Source organism: Diaphorina citri, unplaced genomic scaffold (assembly GCF_000475195.1).
Source record: "Diaphorina citri unplaced genomic scaffold, Diaci psyllid genome assembly version 1.1 scaffold289, whole genome shotgun sequence".
Lineage (NCBI taxonomy): Eukaryota > Metazoa > Arthropoda > Insecta > Hemiptera > Psyllidae > Diaphorina > Diaphorina citri.
Genome location: NW_007377725.1, coordinates 64,499 through 84,354, shown reverse-complemented (window position 1 = coordinate 84,354; position 19,856 = coordinate 64,499). Strand labels below are relative to the sequence as shown.

Here is a 19,856-nt window from a genome sequence, read left to right as displayed (position 1 = left end):
TCTCTCTCTTATTTTTTCTACCACAGTGAAGCTTCCCAATCTCCTTTTTTGATCCTAACAGCCTGTTAAGCCTACACAAATCAAATGGAACTTAACACATCAAGTCCATCTCCAGCACAAAGTTCAGAATTTTGTTCACATTTTTCGTTCTTTGTTTGGTTCAGATTGTTCACATTTTTCGTTCTTTGTTTCGTTCAGATTGTTCACATATTTGTTCTTTGTTTTGTTCAGATTGTTCACATTTTTCATTCTTTGTTTTGTTCAGATTGTTCACATTTTTCGTTCTTTGTTTTGTTCAGATTGTTCACTCTTCGGGGGCATTTTTTAACGTTTATTATTATTTTTTTTTCACATTGAAATTTTTTAGCGTTTATTTTTTCAACATTGAAAAAAAAAAGAAGTTTATAATCATGCTTGCTGTGAATATCGATACTGCTTGAATACGAATCAAGAGTACCTTTACTCCAGGAGTAGCTCATGATTGAGGTCAAATTCTCAAGTATAATACCTATATTAAAGACAGAATCTCATACCTCGGCCGGAATTGAACCCTCGTACTCCTGTTTAATAGGCAAGCTTCTTGACCACTACACCATCGAGGCAGGAGGTAGGTACTTCCAGGAGTCTATTCATCATGATTTATTTGTGGTGAAGCTGAGAGCTTCTTCACAATTTTTGTGGATGTCACAGCATTATGAAGAGCCTTCTGTACCATTTATATCTATAATTTTTCTTTTTACTCTGGTTAAGCCGCCACTGGTCGCTACTTGATTAAAGTAGCTACTCAACTGTCTTCACGAGGCTGAGTGCACCCCGAACTCCAAGCACAGAGCCGAAAAAACCTCGGCCCCACCGGGAATCGAACCCGGACCTCCTGCGTGCAAGCCTAATGTGATACCCACTCGGCCACGGAGGTTGCTGGAGTCTATTCCAAATAACTCTTCGATATGCCAATCCATGAAGAGCATGGATGATGGAAATTAGTACCCTACACGCCTTACACTTGAATTTAGACCACGCTACGCCACTGTGTAGGTTGTAGGTGCCTGATGGTGAAATTCTACTTAGATAGATAGATACATAATTATTATGCCTTACTTAGTTGGATAGGTCATAATTATGATTATAAAAGCAAAACTTTGATCTTTGCGTATACAATTCTAGTAAATATGAAAACCCAAAACGAAGGTTACAAAAAATAGTAACTTACAATTCTGAATTCTCTAATACGGCGTCAGCATTTCAAAATTCAAATCCCATTCGACACTTTCCGTCCGTTCGCATCTCACTTTGTTCGGGAAAATTCGGATTTTATGAATTAAATTCCGAAGCCATCGTTAAATTCCGAGTAAGTGGATTGTGGAATCTACTGTAGCATCGTAATGCATTGACCGGACCAAGTTATCCAGCGCCAGAGTACACTAGTATTACAGCCCTTCCGATTAACAATAAACCCTTTATTTAGGTTCTAGAAAAGAAAAAAAAAAAATACAATACAATTTACCAAAGAAAAACACTTAAAAAACGGGGGTGCATTCGGGGCGTCACTTTTTTTCATCACAAGATTTATTTTGAGTTAATTAATATTATTTTTTATACCTACTTTTTATATAAAAAAAAGGAAGGAATAATTCACCCCAATTTAAATCAAGCAAGTAGACGTGTGAAGGATTTCAATTATTTTCAGCTGAAAAAAAAAATAAAAAAAAAATAATAATAATAATAGGTAAAGGAAGGAAGTGAAATAATAGCATTTTTCATTTGGTGACAGGTGACACTCCAGTGCAAGATTTTCCGGGTAAAAAACAGACAGGCCTTTTGTGATAAGGAATAAGATGTGTACTAACTTTTTACTCTATGCCAACAGAAAACAGTGGAAACGTACCTGACTAGGGTAGGTTGGGATGATTTAGAGACAACTTGGGTCTCAAATAACTAATGGAGTAATGGAGTAGATAGATACATAATTATTATGCCTTACTTAGTTGGATAGGTCATAATTATGATTATAAAAGCAAAACTTTGATCTTTGCGTATACATGAAAACCCAAAACGAAGGTTACAAAAAATAGTAACTTAGGTACAATTCTGAATTCTCTAATACGGCGTCAGCATTTCAAAATTCAAATCCCATTCGACACTTTCCGTCCGTTCGCATCTCATTTTGTCGGGTAAATTCGGATTTTATGAATTAAATTCCGAAGCCATCGTTAAATTCCGAGTAAGTGGATTGTGGAATCTACTTTAGCATCGTAATGCATTGACCGGACCAAGTTATCCAGCACCAGAGTACACTAGTATTACAGCCCTTCCGATTAACAATAAACCCTTTATTTAGGTTCTAGAAAAAAAAAAAAATATACAATACAATTTACCAAAATAAAACACTTAGAAAATCCTCTTAGGAAGCCTCAAATGAAATTTTAAGCATTTCTATTGAAATCAGCGTGTTTCGAACTTCCTTTATCAGTGAAGAAAAAAAAAAGTGGTTGAGCCCCATTAGGAGGGAAATTATTGGTTTCACTATAGAAGAAAGATGGAATTAGAGGAAGAAAAGCAAGAAGATGAAAAAAATGGAGATTTTTGAACAAACGAACTAACTGAAATTGATTTTACAACTCTTTGATTTTACATTATTTTGCAGTCTTATTTTGATGGAATTTCATGTTGCGATTTCTGATTTAAGAGTGACAAAAACCTCTGTCTAGTTAGCTTGGAGGGTAAAGCACCTCCCTTAAAAGCGCTAGGTCGCGGGTTCCATTCCCGCCCAGAGTTGGATTTATCCTAGCCTCTTCGCGCCGAAGCTGTAATAGTCGTATGTGCCGGGATGTCCTCGCTCGAGGACAAACACCCGGTACATAGTAGTATATGCCAAAGGCAAAATTTTGTTTTGTAGTAGTACCTACCTATGTGCCGGAAGTCCTTGCGCGAGGACAAACAGAAAATTTTTCTTTGCTTTGAAATAAATTCTGCTTCAGCGCGAGGTATATCCAAGCCAATGTCCTCGCACGAGGACATTCCGGCGCGAAGAGCCTAGATATATTAAGGTTCGTTCTCGAAACGGCTGGTTTTCTTCTTTTCTATCCTCCTTCTTTCGGGACCATAACTTAATGTGGCATGGTAACGAAAGTGAAATCTATTAAATCTAATTATATGAAACTTGTTCTAAAATTTAAATCTAAACAGAACACATTATACCGAGCTATATGTACATTTATTTTGAGAAATAAAATTAAAAGCCTACTATAAACATTTCTGCCAGCCCTCCTCTCTCTCTCTCTCCCATATCTTTTCTAACCTAAACCCCCTACCGCTACCCATACCGACTCTTTCTCTCTCTTTCTTACCTTCATACTTTTACAGCATAGTATCCTTGTCTCTCTCTAATCCGTTTACCCGGAGCATTAACATAAAGCCGTGTAAAATCTCTCAATTACCTACTTCTTGTCTCTCTCTCTCTCTCTCTCTTCCTTCCTTGTCTTCTTCCTAACACTACGAGTCTCACTCTAAATGTCTCCTTTCTTTTCTCTCTTTCTCTTTCCTTTTCTCTCTCGCTCTCCCTATTTTGCCATTAAAATTATACCCATGCAGTAGGCACCCACCTCTAAGTTTCAGGGTTTGTACCACTTTTCTCCCTATCTCTTCCCCTTTCTCCTTCCTCCTCTCTCTTTCTCTCCCCTCTTCATCCTCTTCCTTCCCCTTACTCTCCCGTTCTCCTTCCCTCTCCCTCCCTCTCTCCCCTCCATTAGAAATGAGTGAGCTTGACAGTAGCTTGGGTGAGACCCTAGGGTGTGTTGTAAGCCTCGGCGTAATTGGCTTGCGTTTTTTCTTCTTCTTCTTCTTCTTCTTCTTCTTCTTCTTCTTCTTCTTCTTCTTCTTCTTTTAACGTTAACCTCTTCGGGGCATTTTTTCATCGTTTTTTTTTTATTATTATTTTTTTTCACATTGAAAATGTTTAACTTTTTTTTCACTTTGGAAAAACGATGTTTTTAATCATGCTCGCTGAATACCGATACTGCTTGAGTACGACTCAAGAGTCCCTTTACTCGAGGTCAGCAGTAGCTTATTATTGAGATCAAGTTCTCAAATAATATTGAGGGCAATCCTATACCTCGGCTGGGATTGAACCCACGTCCTTCTGTTTAATAGGCGAGCTTCTTGACTATTACAACACTGAGGCAGGAGGTAGGTACTTGCAGGAGTCTATTCATCATGATCATCATGATTTATTTGTGGTGAAGCTGAGAGCTGATATCACAGCATTACTAAGAGCCTCCTGTACTATTTCTGACATATCTATAATTTTTCTTTTTACTCTGGTTAAGCCGCCACTGGTCCTACTCGATTAAAGTAGCTACTCAATTGTCTTCACGAGGCTGAGTGCACCCCGAACTCCAAGCACAGAGCCGAAAAAACCTCGGCCCCGCCGGGAATCGAACCCGGACCTCCTGCGTTCAAGCCTAATGTGATACCCACTCGGCAGCGGAGGTTGCTGGAGTCTATTCCAAATAGGTAACTCTTCGGATTCAATTCCAAGAGGGGAGAAAGAGAAAAACCTTGCAACCTAGTAAATACCCTCAGATCCCAGAAGAGGTTAATATCTACCCACACCTACACCTACATTCACATCCAGATACCTACATAGGTACAATATACACATATTACATACATAGTACATACATATAGATTACAGAGCTACTTACATATTGTTATCTTCTCTCATCCCCTATTATTACAAACAATAGGCGACAAAAATGGTAGGGCACATTGTGTTTTTGACAGATTAGAATCGCTTCTCTTACCACTTGAAAATAATGGGTTGCGGGTTTGTTGTCCAGAGGGCCGGAGGCGACAAAGAAAGTACCTACAGTTCGTCGAACCACAGTCCTCTCGGTTATGAAGGAACTGAACTACTGAACTGCTGGAATAAAAACACCTAAAAATGTGTGTGTGGGGGGGATTGCAAAAAAATGCGTAGTAAGGGAAAAACGCGTAGGTAGTAAGGGAAAACACACTTAAGGAGGCACAAGTGGCAAGGAAGAAACACACGTATTAGGTAAGGAAAAATACCTAGTCAATAAGTAGGGAAAAAAACACACGTAGTAAGTAGAAAAATACGTAGTAAGGAGCGAAAAACACGTAGTACGGAAGGAAATACTACGTAGCACGTAGCGTAGTAAGGAACCAAGATCTTCCCGACTTGTGTGAGAATCTTGAAGTACCCATACTCTTCAGTTTAAGTTCCCTAAGGATCTCTTGAGATTTTACCTTTTTCTTACTTTTATTTTTGTTCTTCCTCTTCTCTTTTCCTTTTCCTCTCCGCTTTCCTTCTCCTCCTCTGTCCGCCTTCTCTTCTTTCCTCTTTCTCTTCCCCTTCCTCTTTCCTTCTTCCTTTCTTTTCGTCTCCTTCCTCTCCAATTTCCTTCTCTTCCTCCTCCTCCTCCTCCTCTTTTCTCCTACTTCCCTTTTCGTCCCCTTCCTTTCCACCTCCTCTTTCCCTTTCCATTCTTCTCCTTCTCTACCCCCTCTCCTTCTTTTTCCTCCTCCTCTTCCTCCTCCTTCTCTTCCTCATTTGCAAATTCAGATTGCTCTCCTTTCTCCTCCTCCTCCTCCTCCTCCCACAGACACTCTCCCACCCTCTCTGCTTTTTCTCACCCTCCTACTTTCTCCAACTCTACCCCCCTCTATTTATTTCGTTATAATGAGGCAAACAGGGAAAGAAAGGTAGAAGGTAGAATCTGGAGAAGTGAGAGAAGAAAGAAAGGGAGAGATAAGAGAAGAGAACAGGGGGAGACTACAAAGTATTATATGGGTCAAACGCAAACCTCAAGATAACAAAAATATTGGCGAATCTTTCCCTTCATTTTTAAATTCTTCTTTTCCTCCTTCTTTCTGTCCATTTCTTATCTTCTCCTTCTTCATTCTGTTACCTTTTGTTGTTGTTGTTGTTGTTGTTGTTGTTGTTGTTGTTGTTGTTGTTGTTGTTGTTGTTGTTGTTGTTCTGAGAACGAATTCGAAGGATGCCTTTAACATAGAAAACTTTCCGACCATTTATACTTCGTCTGTATTGGTAACATTGTAAGCGCTGACAATAGAGCATACCTAGGTATGTACGTATATAGGTACAATACCTTCTCAATAGAGCATACATATATCTTACCTTTTCGAATTTTATAGATGGAAAATACGAAAAAAACTTTTCGAATTTTAAAAATGGAAAATACAAAAAAAAAAAAAAAAAAAAATCTTTCCTTTAACTTTTGTAATATTTTCATCATTAGTATAAAGAGAGAGAAAAAAATAGCCTGAGGGTGAAGATGAAAAATTTCTCCATCGAATTTTTTTCTTCTTTTTGAACAGACGAATAATACTAGTATAATAGATCCAGATAATTGCCTTTAATTCGACTTTCCAAAATGATGGGTTCGGAAAAAATGTTTCAAAGGAAATTTTGGCACAAGGTGGGTACATCTACGATATGGCTTGAGCCCTATTACTTTGATAGAGGGAGGTCTTATAGCCCCGAAATCGAGAGGGCAGGACAGGATAGGAGAAACTCCAGGCCTGAATTTATCACTAGGTACGCAAGGCGATTGCCTAGGGGCTAGGGGCTGCCTTGTAGGTGCTTCGTCGCGGGTTCGATTCCCGCCCGGGCCGGATTTTGTCCTGAACAGATAAGGTTCGTTCTCTAAACGGCTGGATTTCTCCTGTCCTGTCTTTCTTCTCTCTTTGCTTTCGGGACGATAAAACCTCTATCAAACGATGAAACCTCTTGAAAGAAAAAACTCAACCATTCAATCCTGTTCTTCTGTTCACAGCGGCCAAGGTCAAAACACCCTGCATTGAGGTCGAACGAAGTTTCCAAGTCCTGTTTCAAATGTCCAACAATCCAGAATGTCTGAGTTACGTCCTGAAGGGTCTGTACAAGCACATCCACGCTCTGCTCAGACTGCTGCAGTATCGGAGTGAGGTGTCCGTCAACAAGAAAATAGCCGCCCTCATGCACAACTCCCTCAAAGTAAGTTTGTTCCCCTTTTGACGGAAACTTACGTAAACATATTAAGGTATGTCCACACTTAGTCGATCGGCCGTCAATCGATGGTGTGTCTACGCATAGATTTAAAGGTGTGTTCACACATAGTCGATCGGCCGTCGGTCGATGTTGATTAACAAAGTGAATCCATGTTTTCGAGGTGGTGAGGACGATCGCCGGCCGTTGACTAATTGACTATGTGTGAACACAGCCGTAAATAAAATAGAAGAGAAGAAGAGAAATGGAGAGAGAGGAAAGATAAGTGTGTGTATCGTTATTAAAGTGGGTGAGAGAGACAAGGATGATGAGAAAAAAAAAATGTTGATAGGGTAAGTGTACCATTTATTCGCCCACCTAAAGAACGTACCATTTATTGGCCCATCTGCCCACATTTATTTTTCTATTATTTTTGTTTTATGACTACAATTTTTGAATAGCACTGGTTCGATAGCAGTCTTTAAGCCTTTTCTTTTGATGAAATTGGATCTTGAAAAAGTTTGTCCAGATCAGACTTATGTGGCGTATGGTAGGTACAGGTGGGCCAATAAATGGTACGTTTTTTAGGTGGGCGAATAAATGGTACACTTACCCTAGGTAGAAAAAGAGAGAAAGAGAAAAAAGGGACTTGGGGAGGAAAAGGAGAGAATTAACCCTTATGTCTCAAAATATTTTTATTTTGGTCCACATGCATATCAGGTTCTAAATGGGTCTTTCTATCTTTTCCCCTTGTCAAAAAAAAACCTTTTAACGCCTAATAACTTGATCTAAATCACATATTAGGTAGGTACAACCTAATAGAGACATAGGCAGTCTTTGTTTTTTTTTTTTTTTTTTTTTTTTTTTTTTTTTTTTTTTTTTAATTTTAGATTTTTGACACCATTCTAGCGACTACGCCTTTTACGTATACCTCTTCCTCTTCATAGGATTGACCTTTATAAAAACGTGAATTAGGTATACGTGTATTTGAAAAGCCTCAAATAAAAGGTTTGTAGCTTTATCTCGCAAGCTCGGAACTGTTTGGAAAACGTTTCTTTTATTATGCCTCCCTCACTTTACAATTACGATACAGCTACCTCTCTGGCTGCCCGCATTGTTACAGGCTAAAGGTAATTGTAATTTAGTACAACAAGGTAAAAAGGTTCTCCGCAGAAAGGTTGGTATTTACTTGGAATTTCACATTAAAAAAAGTTGAGGGGAAAAAGTACAAAAACCCGGGGAATATTTTCCAAATGCCTAGGGAAAAAAGCGCGGTGGTGAATTTCCCATCTATCTTCTTGTCTGTGTGTTTTACACGATTTTTTCCTTTGATCGTGAAAAAAAAAAAAACGGGAGTTCTCGCGTTGGTATTTTTTTCTTCTTTTGATTTCAAAAAAAAAAAAATCACGCTGCAAGATTTTCAAACAAACATGTTTGAAGTAAGTCCCCACCCTCACTCTTCACGTTCTTAAGCCGTAAGTTTTTTCTTCGTCTTCGTCCTTTTCCTCCTCTTCTTTCTTTCCAAATTGGATTTTCTGGTTTACATAAGTTAAATTCACGACCATGATAAACGAAACAACGAAACATTTCCCCCCGAGAACAACGAAACGAAGCACGTGACAAACTTGGGAGAAGAAAAAATCTCAAACTTTCCAGAGAGAAAAGAAGTTTTGTACTTTTTTGATTGTTATTATGATTATCCCCACCTCTTGTTCTTTAGAGACAGTATTTTTAATCCAGAAATAACAAAAGTTGAGCTTTTTTTCAACGTCCCGGTTTGATAAATGAGAACAATGGCTAGCCATTGTTAATGTACCTTCCGAAAGTTATAAGGGTATTATCTACAGGTAGAAGGAATTTAGATTTTAGACGTCCATAGTCAGTTAGAGCCTAATACACAAATGCCTACTACAGCAATTCAACAAGGAGAAAAAACTAATCAAAGGCTGATTCAATCACTTTTCTACTATTCTCCCCACATGCTTTTATTAACCTCACATCTTTGTTTGTATGTGTGGGTCAAATCTTATAAGTTATAACTTACGAACTTTTGAGCCATTTTTATTGAGCTATTTGACTTGAAACTTGGTGCACTTACTCGTATGTATCTTGAATCAGGGCCGGATTACCCATAAGGCAGAATGGCAGACTGCCACGGGCCCCGCGCTTTTGGGGGCCCCACGCTTTGAGAACTTATACACTAGATATTATGGGTTTTTTCTTAAAAAAAAAAAGAGAGAGATATTGTGGAAAAATGTTGAACGATTGGACAATAAGGTGTAGCCCGCATTTCGACGTATTTTAATGCGAGAAAATATTGCACATTCGTTTCGTAGCTAGGTGATACTCAGCCACTCTTGCCAGCAATTCCTTAGGATTTATCACTAATACTAGGTTATCTACATAATACCTATAGGTATACCTACTTAATATAATAACATTAAAAACACAAAAGTCGGCTTTCCACCAAGGTAGGTACTTACAAATTTAATCAAAATTGGGCTGAAGGTGACCTTTTTTTGGGAAGTCAAAAATAAATCCATAGGCAGATCCATTTTATCACCCAGGGATGTCGGACTTTCAGGACATCCATAAACACTCCGCCTTAGCTCACAAACATTAAAACTTCAATGTGTAAAGAACTGAAACGGCAAAATACATTTTAATAACAAAACTCGTAGTCCGTAGGTAATGAATGTAATGATTGATACAAATGAATTAGGTAGGTATCTGAGCGCACGGCAGTGCGCCAGGCCAAGTTCCAGTAAGCACGCCTGTGTATCTTTACACGAACCGATTCGGCAGGTTTTTCTCACCTTCATAGATCGGCTTGATAATAGTAGTAGCCTACTGCTGGAGTAAAGGGACTTTTCAGTCCTATGCGAGCAGTATAAATAAGCACTATTATTATTATTATTTCACTCGGTTTTTCACACCTCTGTAATTCTGGCCCAATTCAACTTAAAATCTTGCAAATTTGTTCTTTTTACATGAATAAAGAAGCTTACAAAATTTTATGTTCCTATGACAAACGGTTTGGCCAGCGGAGGGCTGCAAACTTTACGATTTTGTCCCTGACTGACTCACTCACTCACTGACTGATCATCAAATTATTAGGCACTTCCAGACAAGCTAATAGAGAGCTGAAATTTTGCACAAAAGTGTCTTTTTATGCATAAGTAAAGGGAAAAATGAAGACTTGGCCTTTATTTTCTATCATCAAATTATTAGGCACTTCCAGACAAGCTAGAGAGCTGAAATTTTGCACAAAGGTGTCTTTTTATGCATAAGTAAAGGGAAAAATGAAGACTTGGCCTTTTTTTTTTGATCTCACCACTTTTATAGGCCGACATTTTTGGATAGGTACTAATTCTAACCCACTTCTAGATGAGCTAGGAAGATGCGGTTTCCACCATTGGATTTCCTTATTTTTTGTACATACTGGGAAAAATCGGAAACCCCCGAAATTCCAAACCGTTCCCGAGATATTGACGTTTTTTGTTCCCCATAAGAAATACACAGGAAACACAGTTTGAGGCCAGCAAAACTTTTCCTACGTTTAATATTTTCTTTCGCTTTTTTTTTTAAGAGGTTTGACAGAGGGAACTGTAACTGCTATGGTCTTATCGTCCCGAAATCGAAGAGAGAAGGAAGACAGGATAGGAAAAAGCCAGCCGTTCCGAGAACGAACATTATCCCATCAGCTTAGTTGGTAGGATAAAATCCGCCCGGGCGGATTTTATCCTACCAACTAAGCTAACTAGGCTGGCAAAAAAGATCTTTTATTTTCACTGCCCTGACGCAAAGACCAGTCCCTATAATATTTGGTTCATCTACTACACCTCAAAGTTTCCATTATTTTCCCTCAAGTCAAACCATTTTTTTTTTATCAAACAATGTAAAACAAATTCAAACAATACCAACTTGGTAAAACTCTCACCCTGCCTCCTCCCCTGATAACGAACGTGTGAAGTGCTGAAGTTCAGTAGAATCATTTCAGCTAAGGTTACACTTCTTGCTGATAGTCAAACTCAGTCCAGCTTTAGTCCAGATTGATTGACCCGAAGAAGAGAGTTGTGATTCTGAGTTGTGGTAATTTTGAGTTGTGACTAGTTCGGAAGAAAATTAGGACTTTATCTGTGTGTTGTGCCGTCGTTAATGGTCGATTATGCCGCTGCAAAAGGTGAGTGAGAGTGCCTTTTCTGGGATTTTTACTTTTTTATAGTTCTTTAGTGTGCTGTGTCGTTTTGGCAAGCCAAACTTTGGGCAGTTCGTCACGTCAATACATTTTTATTGACTAGGTATTTCTCTTCAAAGTAATTAGAAAGTATTGCAATCGGTCCAAATTTTCAAAATCGGGAAATGGGTGGAAAAATTCATTTTAGGGTCCCCTGATTCCGAAAAAGTGGTTTTTATCCAAATGGTCTGTCTGTACGTTTGTGCTTTTAAACTTTCTTTTTTTTCTCTTTTCCATGTTAGGTACATTTTCTTATTTGGTGTTGGACGTTGGTGTGTAAAGCCGAATTTAATAATTATAGGGGAAAAACGGTAATTTTTCGTAATACATAGTCAAAAGTGACAGTGCTTCATTTTGAGTAGGTATTTTGTTATTAAGATATTTTGAGAAAAAACAAGCTGGGTCCGTCCCTCCGGGAATTTTTTAGCCCGTAGTTTATTCGATCATCTCTCTCTCTCTCTTCCTCCTAATCTTTCTTTTCCTCTTTCTTTCTATGCTTCTTTCTGTCTCTCTTTTGCTTTCTTTTTCTCTCTTTCTTCCTCTCCTCATCTATTCTCAATTGTTTCTTTTTTCTTCTCCCTCTACGTTGAATAAGTTAATGGTATGGAATGAAATTAACTTTGGCTGTGTTCTCCCCGGGGTATATTGCTATATGTTGTGTGTGTAATGGGAGTACCACCATTTGGAATAAGATGTTCACTTTGTATAAAGCTCTTGGAATGGCTTTGAAGTCTCAAGTTGATTTCAGTTCAGAGGAGAGAGGATGAGAAATAATAAATGTGAATGTCTGTGTGTGTGTGGACAAAAAGAAGATTACCTCCCGGGGTAATCGACGGGTAGGTCTCTCTGTGCGTTAGAAACTGTTATGGCCTTCATTTTAGATTAAGAAAATTCAAAAGTAGATATCACAGGTGGAGAAATTCCGTGTATTGTGATTGTCCAAGCCCGTTTCTCTTAAATAAGATGTTCACTTTGTATAAAGCTCTTGGAATGGCTTTGAAGTCTCAAGTTGATTTCAGTTCAGAGGAGAGAGGATGAGAAATAAATGTGAATGTCTGTGTGTGTGTGGACAAAAAGAAGATTATACCTCCCGGGGTAATGGACGGGTAGGTCTCTCTGTGCGTTAGAAACTGTTATGGCCTTCGTTTTAGATTAAGAAAATTCCAAAAGTAGATATCACAGGTGGAGAAATTCCGTGTATTGTGATTGTCCAAGCCCGCCGTTTCTCTTACAGAATGCAAAATACTTTAGTTCAGTTTTCAAGCTCTTGATTTGAGGAGAGAGAGAAACAGCGTCTAACCAGCTTTGGTTCAATCTTCAATCCATTCAAAACCCTAATCCTAATCACCCTTTTATCTATATTCTATAATAGTATAGATTCTATATCTACTGTCTCATAGTTTACCATTGGAAAGAAAAAACGCTCAGGCGACAAAATGAAATATGAATTTTTCATCTCAGGGAGAGAAAAACCAAACGGAAGAGAGGAGGGGAAATGAAATGACAGGAGAGGAGAGGAGAAGGAAAGAGCCAAAGGATTTTCGTGGTGAAGAAGAGGGGGAGGAGGGAAGTCTGGCAAATGTTAGGACAAATTAAAAAACATATGAAACAGATGAGAGAAAGCGAGAGAGGAAAAAAATACAGAGGGGAAAGTGGTGAGTGGAAGAGAGAGAGAGAAAACCCTGTAAGGATCAGCACATAGCTTTGCCATATTTTTTTTCTTTTCTTTTGAATAGCTTTTACAATATGAGGGGGCACCTCAATGTTTGTCTATTGTTGAAATTTGGATACACCATTACTTACTTATACTTATCTGGGGGAGGAGGGAAGTCTGGCAAATGTTAGGACAAATTAAAAAACATATGAAACAGATGAGAGAAAGCGAGAGAGGAAAAAAATACAGGGGGGAAAGTGGTGAGTGGAAGAGAGAGAGAGAGAGAGAGAAAACCCTGTAAGGATCAGCACATAGCTTTGCCATATTTTTTTTCTTTTCTTTTCAATAGTTTCTATAATATGAGGGGGCACCTCAATGTTTGTCTATTGTTGAAATTTGGATACACCAGTACTTACTTACTTATCTGTGTCCGAGATTTCTCCTGTAGAAACATCATATTGTTCATACAGGATTGTTAATTTGTAGGTAGGTATACCTACAACATTACTAACCTATCTATCTAATATGATCTTAGGAATGTAGAAACCTAGCTGTGCTTAGAAAAAGGTCTTTATCTCCCTCATCCAAGTCCAAGGTCCAAACTAGAACATTATAGATTTCACCCATCCAGATACCAATCACGCACAATGTACACAATATGACATATTATATATTTAGCATAAAGCAGTCTAACTTTAGGTATTCGTTCGTACATATTCCTAGCTGTGCTTAGAAAAAGGTCTTTATCTCCCTCATCCAAGTCCAAGGTCCAAACTAGAACATTATAGATTTCACCCATCCAGATAATACCAATCACGCACAATGTACACAATATGACATATTATATATTTAGCATCAAGCAGTCTAACTTTAGGTATTCGTTCGTACATATTGTAGATAACAATGGTGGTCACTTGAGTGAGAGGGGAAAGTGGTGAGTGGAAGAGAGAGAGAGAAAACCCTGTAAGGATCAGCACATAGCTTTGCCATATTTTTTTTCTTTTCTTTTCAATAGTTTCTACAATATGAGGGGGCACCTCAATGTTTGTCTATTGTTGAAATTTGGATACACCATTACTTACTTATACTTATCCGTGTCCGAGATTTCTCCTGTAGAAACATCATATTGTTCATACAGGATTGTTAATTTGTAGGTATACCTACAACATTACTAACCTATCGATCTAATATGATCTTAGGAATGTAGAAACCTAGCTGTGCTTAGAAAAAGGTCTTTATCTCCCTCATCCAAGTCTAAGGTCCAAACTAGAACATTAGACTTCACCCATCCAAATACCAATCACGCACAATCTACACAATATGACATGTATAATTGTTATCAAACAGAGCATCAGGCAGTCTAACTTTAGGTATTCGTTCGTACATATTGTAGATAACAATGGTGGTCACTTGAGTATTGAATGCTTATAGTCCGATGTGCATCAAATTACTAGAGGAATAATAATACACTCATCTCTCTCTCTCTCCTTCTCTATTTAGCCGCTTGATATATTGTTCTTTTTCATTTCAATACCTTTCTACCTTTTTAGCTTGCTTTCTCTCTCCTCTCTCTTGAATGCTTATAGTCCGATGTGCATCAAATTACTAGAGGAATAATAATACACTCATCTCTCTCTCTCCTTCTCTATTTAGCCGCTTGATATATTGTTCTTTTTCATTTCAATACCTTTCTACCTTTTTAAGCTTGCTTTCTCTCTCCTCTCTCTCTCTCTCCTCTCTCTCTCTCTCTCTCTCTCTCTCTCTCTCTCTCTCTCTCTCTCTCTCTCTTTATTTTCTGTCTCTGTTCATTCTTCCAATTCAACAAAGTGCCATTTTTTCTCTCTCTCTCTCTCTCTCTCTCTGAGCGTGATGTGTGTGAGAAAGACAGGAAATTGAAAGAGAGAGAGAGAGAGAGAAGAAAAACAGAACTTCATTTTCACTGAATTTCATAATTATTATTATTGTACCTACCTACTTCTCTGTCTGTTTCTTTCTCTATCTCTCTTTCTCCCCTTCCTTTTTATCTTCTATCCCTTTTCTCTGTCTCTCTCTCTCTCTCTGTCTCTCTCTCTTTCTCTCTCTCTCACTCTCTTCCTCTCTTTCTCCTTCTCTCTCTATGTTCTCTCTTATCTCGGAATAACTATATGTCTATATCCCCTAAAAATAGGTTTCCCTTGAAAATAAAGAAATACGTGTTTTCGGATTTCTCCGAATTACAAGCGGTTCTCGAGTTTTCCATCCATCGATACGCTTGCATCCCCTCTAACCCTCCCCCACCCCTCTCCCTTTATACTCTCAAAATATACATAAGTACATAGCTATATTATAAAACGGAAAAAAGTGAGGAAAAATGCAAAAAAAAAACTTAAGAGCAAAAAAGGTAGATGTGTTCTATTTTTTTATTCTAAAAAAATGACCATCCATTTATAACTAAAAGGCTTTCTGTATATTGTTCCGTGCTACCCTTTCAGTTACACCTAGTCAACTTCCTGTTAAAATAATGAGGAGGAAAAGGAGAAAATCTAAAAATGAGCAAAAGATAGGTACACAGGGTGATTTCATAAACATTTGGAAAAAAAAAAAAAAAAATGGTGAGATCCCTCACAAAAACTCAAATGTGGGGGGGGAAGGCCAAGTTCCTATACTTCCTATGTATTTTGAAAACCTAATTATTATGATGATTTTTTGATATTAGAATATAGGTAGTGGTAACATGTCGAAGCAAAGAGTTTAGTTTGTAGTGTGAATGAGGATAAAATGTAATAAGTATAGCACAGCGAGAAACAAATCTGAGCCTTCTGATCATCAAGCGAGCGCCTTGACCATTACCATTAGATATCATAGCTACGGGCTCTATTGGTATTCAAAGGTCTGAGACAAAAGGAGCAAGAAGAAACATTAACAGTTTTTTCCTCCTCTCCCTCTCCCTCCTCCTAATCTACCTCTATTCATGATACAAAGGCTTCTATCCTCCCTCCCTATAATAGGAAGGTGTGGGGGGAGATCGGACTGTGTGTATGGCTGTGGCCAATCATTTTGAAAAATGAAAAGAAACAGAAAAATGTAAAATATTCCCGAGGGGGAAATCAACTGGTGTGAACATCACACGATTTTCTATTGCGTCTGTTCATGGTAAGTCAGTATTACGGTTTACGGTATGGTATACCTATCTCGTACCTACTACGGGACAGACGCTTAATAGCTATCTCGGTAGATTAAGAATGATGATACTTCCCTATTTATACAGGATGCGCCAGAAAAAACACCGACAACGGCGCAGGGTAGGTAGAAAAACTGCTCTGAACCATTTTCCTGACTTCGGCTTCGTTTTCTGGTGCACCCTGTATGTATGTAGATTCAAGACAACTTGTATTTTATACAGGCTATCTATCTCGGTAGATTAAGAATGATGATACTTCCCTATTTATACAGGATGCGCCAGAAAAAACACCGACAACGGCGCAGGGTAGGTAGAGACACTGCTCTGAACCATTTTCCTGACTTCGGCTTCGTTTTCTGGTGCACCCTGTATGTAGATTCAAGACAACTTGTATTTTATACAGGCTACAGACCGATTACGATTTATCAATCACTTTTTTTACTAAATCGAATCCTGAAAAGTGTTGACAGAGTTAGGTAATAGAAAGTGATGTGCAGGGAAGTGAAAAGTAGGAAGAAGAAAGCCTAGAATGAAAAGTCCATTTTTTAAAAACTTTTTTATGGAACCTATTTATTTTGACTGGTATTTATTTCGAAGTTAGTAGGTAGTAGGTACTAGATATGTATCTTACGTTACTAGGGCAATTTGTGTTGGTTTCTTTTTTTACACACCTACATACGGAGGTAAGCGGTAAAGTAGAAAGTAGGTACATACAATAAGTAATTACCTAGATAATATAATATGCATAACATTATAATTAAGTACAATGTTATTGCCCGCAATCGAGAGATAAAGTGGTTGCTGATTTTATCCAGCTTCCAGTCTATCAAAAGTCTATTAATAATAAATATACCTAGGTAATAATAGATTCATTTACCCTTAGTACCTTCTCACCTTGCATAACAACAATAGGTAATAATAATAACCCTCTACGTTGAATAAGTTAATGGTATGGAATGAAATTAACTTTGGCTGTGTTCTCCCCGGGGTATATTGCTATATGTTGTGAAATCCTTTGTTTGTATTTTCCGAGTACAATCTCAAGACTCAATATTGATTCTCATCCTTTGTAATGAAGCTATGACTTGTCAATCATTCAAACCCTGTCCTCCCTATATTATTTATCATTATAAAGATACCTACCTACACACGATCCTTACACTCAGTCCATGAGTCCAAATGTCACACTCAGTCCATTAACCTACACACGATCCTTACACTCAGTCCATGAGTCCAAATGAACTGATCCCTCAGTCCATGAGTCCAAATGTCACACTCAGTCCATTAATTCAAATGTCACACTCAGTCCATTAATTCAAATGTCACACTCAGTCCATGAGTCCAAATGTCACACTCAGTCCATGAGTCCAAATGTCACACTCAGTCCATGAGTCCAAATGTCAAACTAAGTCCATGAGTCCAAATGCCTACACACGATCCTTACACTCAGTCCATGAGTCCAAATGAACTGATCCCTCAGTCCATGAGTCCAAATGTCACACTCAGTCCATTAATCCAAATGTCACACTCAGTCCATGAGTCCAAATGTCACACTCAGTCCATGAGTCCAAATGTCACACTCAGTCCATGAGTCCAAATCTCACACTCAGTCCATGAGTCCAAATGTCACACTCAGTCCATGAGTCCAAACGAACTGAAACTCCTCGTGTGCAGCGGAGTCTGTAGTGGTCGCAGTTGATTCTGTGCTTCTAGTGGATTTTCGGGAAGTCCAAAATACATCGCTCGACTCCACGAATCAGAGGAATGGACTTGCATTTTGCATACCGTGTCTAAGGAAATATCCAGTCCAAATGGTGATGATCGCATCCTGCATTCCTGCAACCATGGCTTGTCCTCTGACTGCCTTGTTTATGAACTTGTGGACAGGTAGACTGGTAGACACTATTATTTGACTCAACTCTATTTGGACTGGAGTCAGATGGACTGATCGTGTGTAGGGGCCTTATGTGCTTCTAGTGGATTTTCGGGAAGTCCAAAATACATCGCTCGACTCCACGAATCAGAGGAATGGACTTGCATTTTGCATGCCGTGTCTAGGAAATATCCAGTCCAAATGGTGATGATCGCATCCTGCATTCCTGCAACCATGGTTTGTGCTCTGACTGACTTGTTTATGAACTTCTGGACAGGTAGACTGGTAGACACCATTATTTGACTCAACTCTATTTGGACTGGAGTCAGATGGACTGATCGTGTGTAGGGGCTTTCTAGACGAGAAAATGCTAAGAAGAGAGAAAGAGAGATAAGAGCCCTGACTATCTCAATGGGACTCTCATGTCTCTCTCTCTCTCTCTTCCTCCTAATCTTTCTTTTCCTCTTTTTCTAGACGAGAAAATGCTAAGAAGAGAGAAAGAGAGATAAGAGCCCTGACTATCTCAATGGGACTCTCATGTCTCTCTCTCTCTCTTCCTCCTAATCTTTCTTTTCCTCTTTCTTTCTATGCTTCTTTCTGTCTCTCTTTTGCTTTCTTTTTCTCTCTTTCTTCCTCTCCTCATCTATTCTCAATTGTTTCTTTTTTCTTCTCCCTCTACGTATTATACTCATCAACATTATTTCCATCTCTCTCCGCCACGTTTCCTCCCGTGTACATCTATCTCCTTTCTGTTTTGCAGGGTGTAACACGACTCCACTTTGAACAAAGTTTCTGACACTTGTTTCAGAAAGAACAGTTCCGTTCAGGAACGAACTTTTTCAAAGAACAAGTTCCTACAGTTCGTTCGTACGTTCTTTTCCCATCTCTACAGGACTCCACTTTGAACAAAGTTTCTGACACTTGCACCATGCTGTCAGTGACGTTATATTGTTCCACTCGGTATATTTATGGCTTTTTCTCATCTTTTCTTTTCTCGTCGAGAGCTGTTGTTTTATTTTATTCCTTACAATATTTGGCCTCCAGACATTTTACATTTTTTTAACGAATAACTTCCTTTCTCTCTCTCTCTCTCTCTCTCTCTCTCTCTCTCTCTCTCTCTCTCTCTCTCTCTCTCTCTCTCTCTCTCTCATTCATTGGTCTGTGTATTTGTCTCACATTCATCAGTTTGGCTGAATGTATTTTCATTTTTCAGAGGTGAAAAATAAAAACAATTAGAATTTTATAACAATGAATACTCGGTATTATCTAATGATTGTGCAATCACAAATGCAGATAGGTGAGTCAAGGCATACTAATAAGATATCCAGATGCAATATTAGACATGTTTAGTACTTATTTAAATCAGACCGGACACCAGATACTTTCCCTTCCTTTCATTCTAAATCAAGCATCGCATCGTGTGTAACCGATTCATACATCGTGTGAACCCGGCCTACAACCTGGGCGCTCTCTATCGATAACCATGGGTTCTATACCATCAGCCATCTTCTTCACTTCGGCTTAAAACGTAATCATGAAACCGTTTTTGATCTATTCAAATGATCGTGGTTGTTTTTCTAATCATTTATTTTATCGGAAGTACTCCGTAGGTACCTATAACATGACCATAACTAGTTGGAAACAAACCTTTGAACTACCCATGTATATATATTCGTTCCTCTTTCCCGAAACCTTTGCTCTTCCATCGGTATTTGCACATGGCTTTTGAAATGGCAGAAGAGAGGGAGAAAGAGAAAAGAAGAGAGAGAAAGGAAGATAAGTTTTGATAAGCAATTATGGTAGAGAGAGAGAGAGAAAAGGGGACAGAAAGAGGGGGGGGAGAGAGAGAAGTTGTGATAAGCAATTAGGCAAATAAAAGGAGAGAAAGAGAGGAAGGATGAAAGTGTGAAGGAAGAGAGAGAG

General features: G+C 38.5%; 1 protein-coding gene across 1 annotated transcript in view; it reads left to right on the top strand.

The window, feature by feature from the left end:
• Nucleotides 1-19,414, top strand: part of LOC103507111 — a 33,828-nt gene extending 14,414 nt beyond the window's left edge. The window contains exons 5-6 of the mRNA XM_026822049.1: nt 6,819-7,018; nt 19,343-19,414. Of these exons, the coding sequence (XP_026677850.1) occupies nt 6,819-7,018; nt 19,343-19,414 (272 nt within the window). The remainder of the gene's footprint in view (nt 1-6,818; nt 7,019-19,342) is intronic.
• Nucleotides 19,415-19,856: the final 442 nt, after the last annotated feature.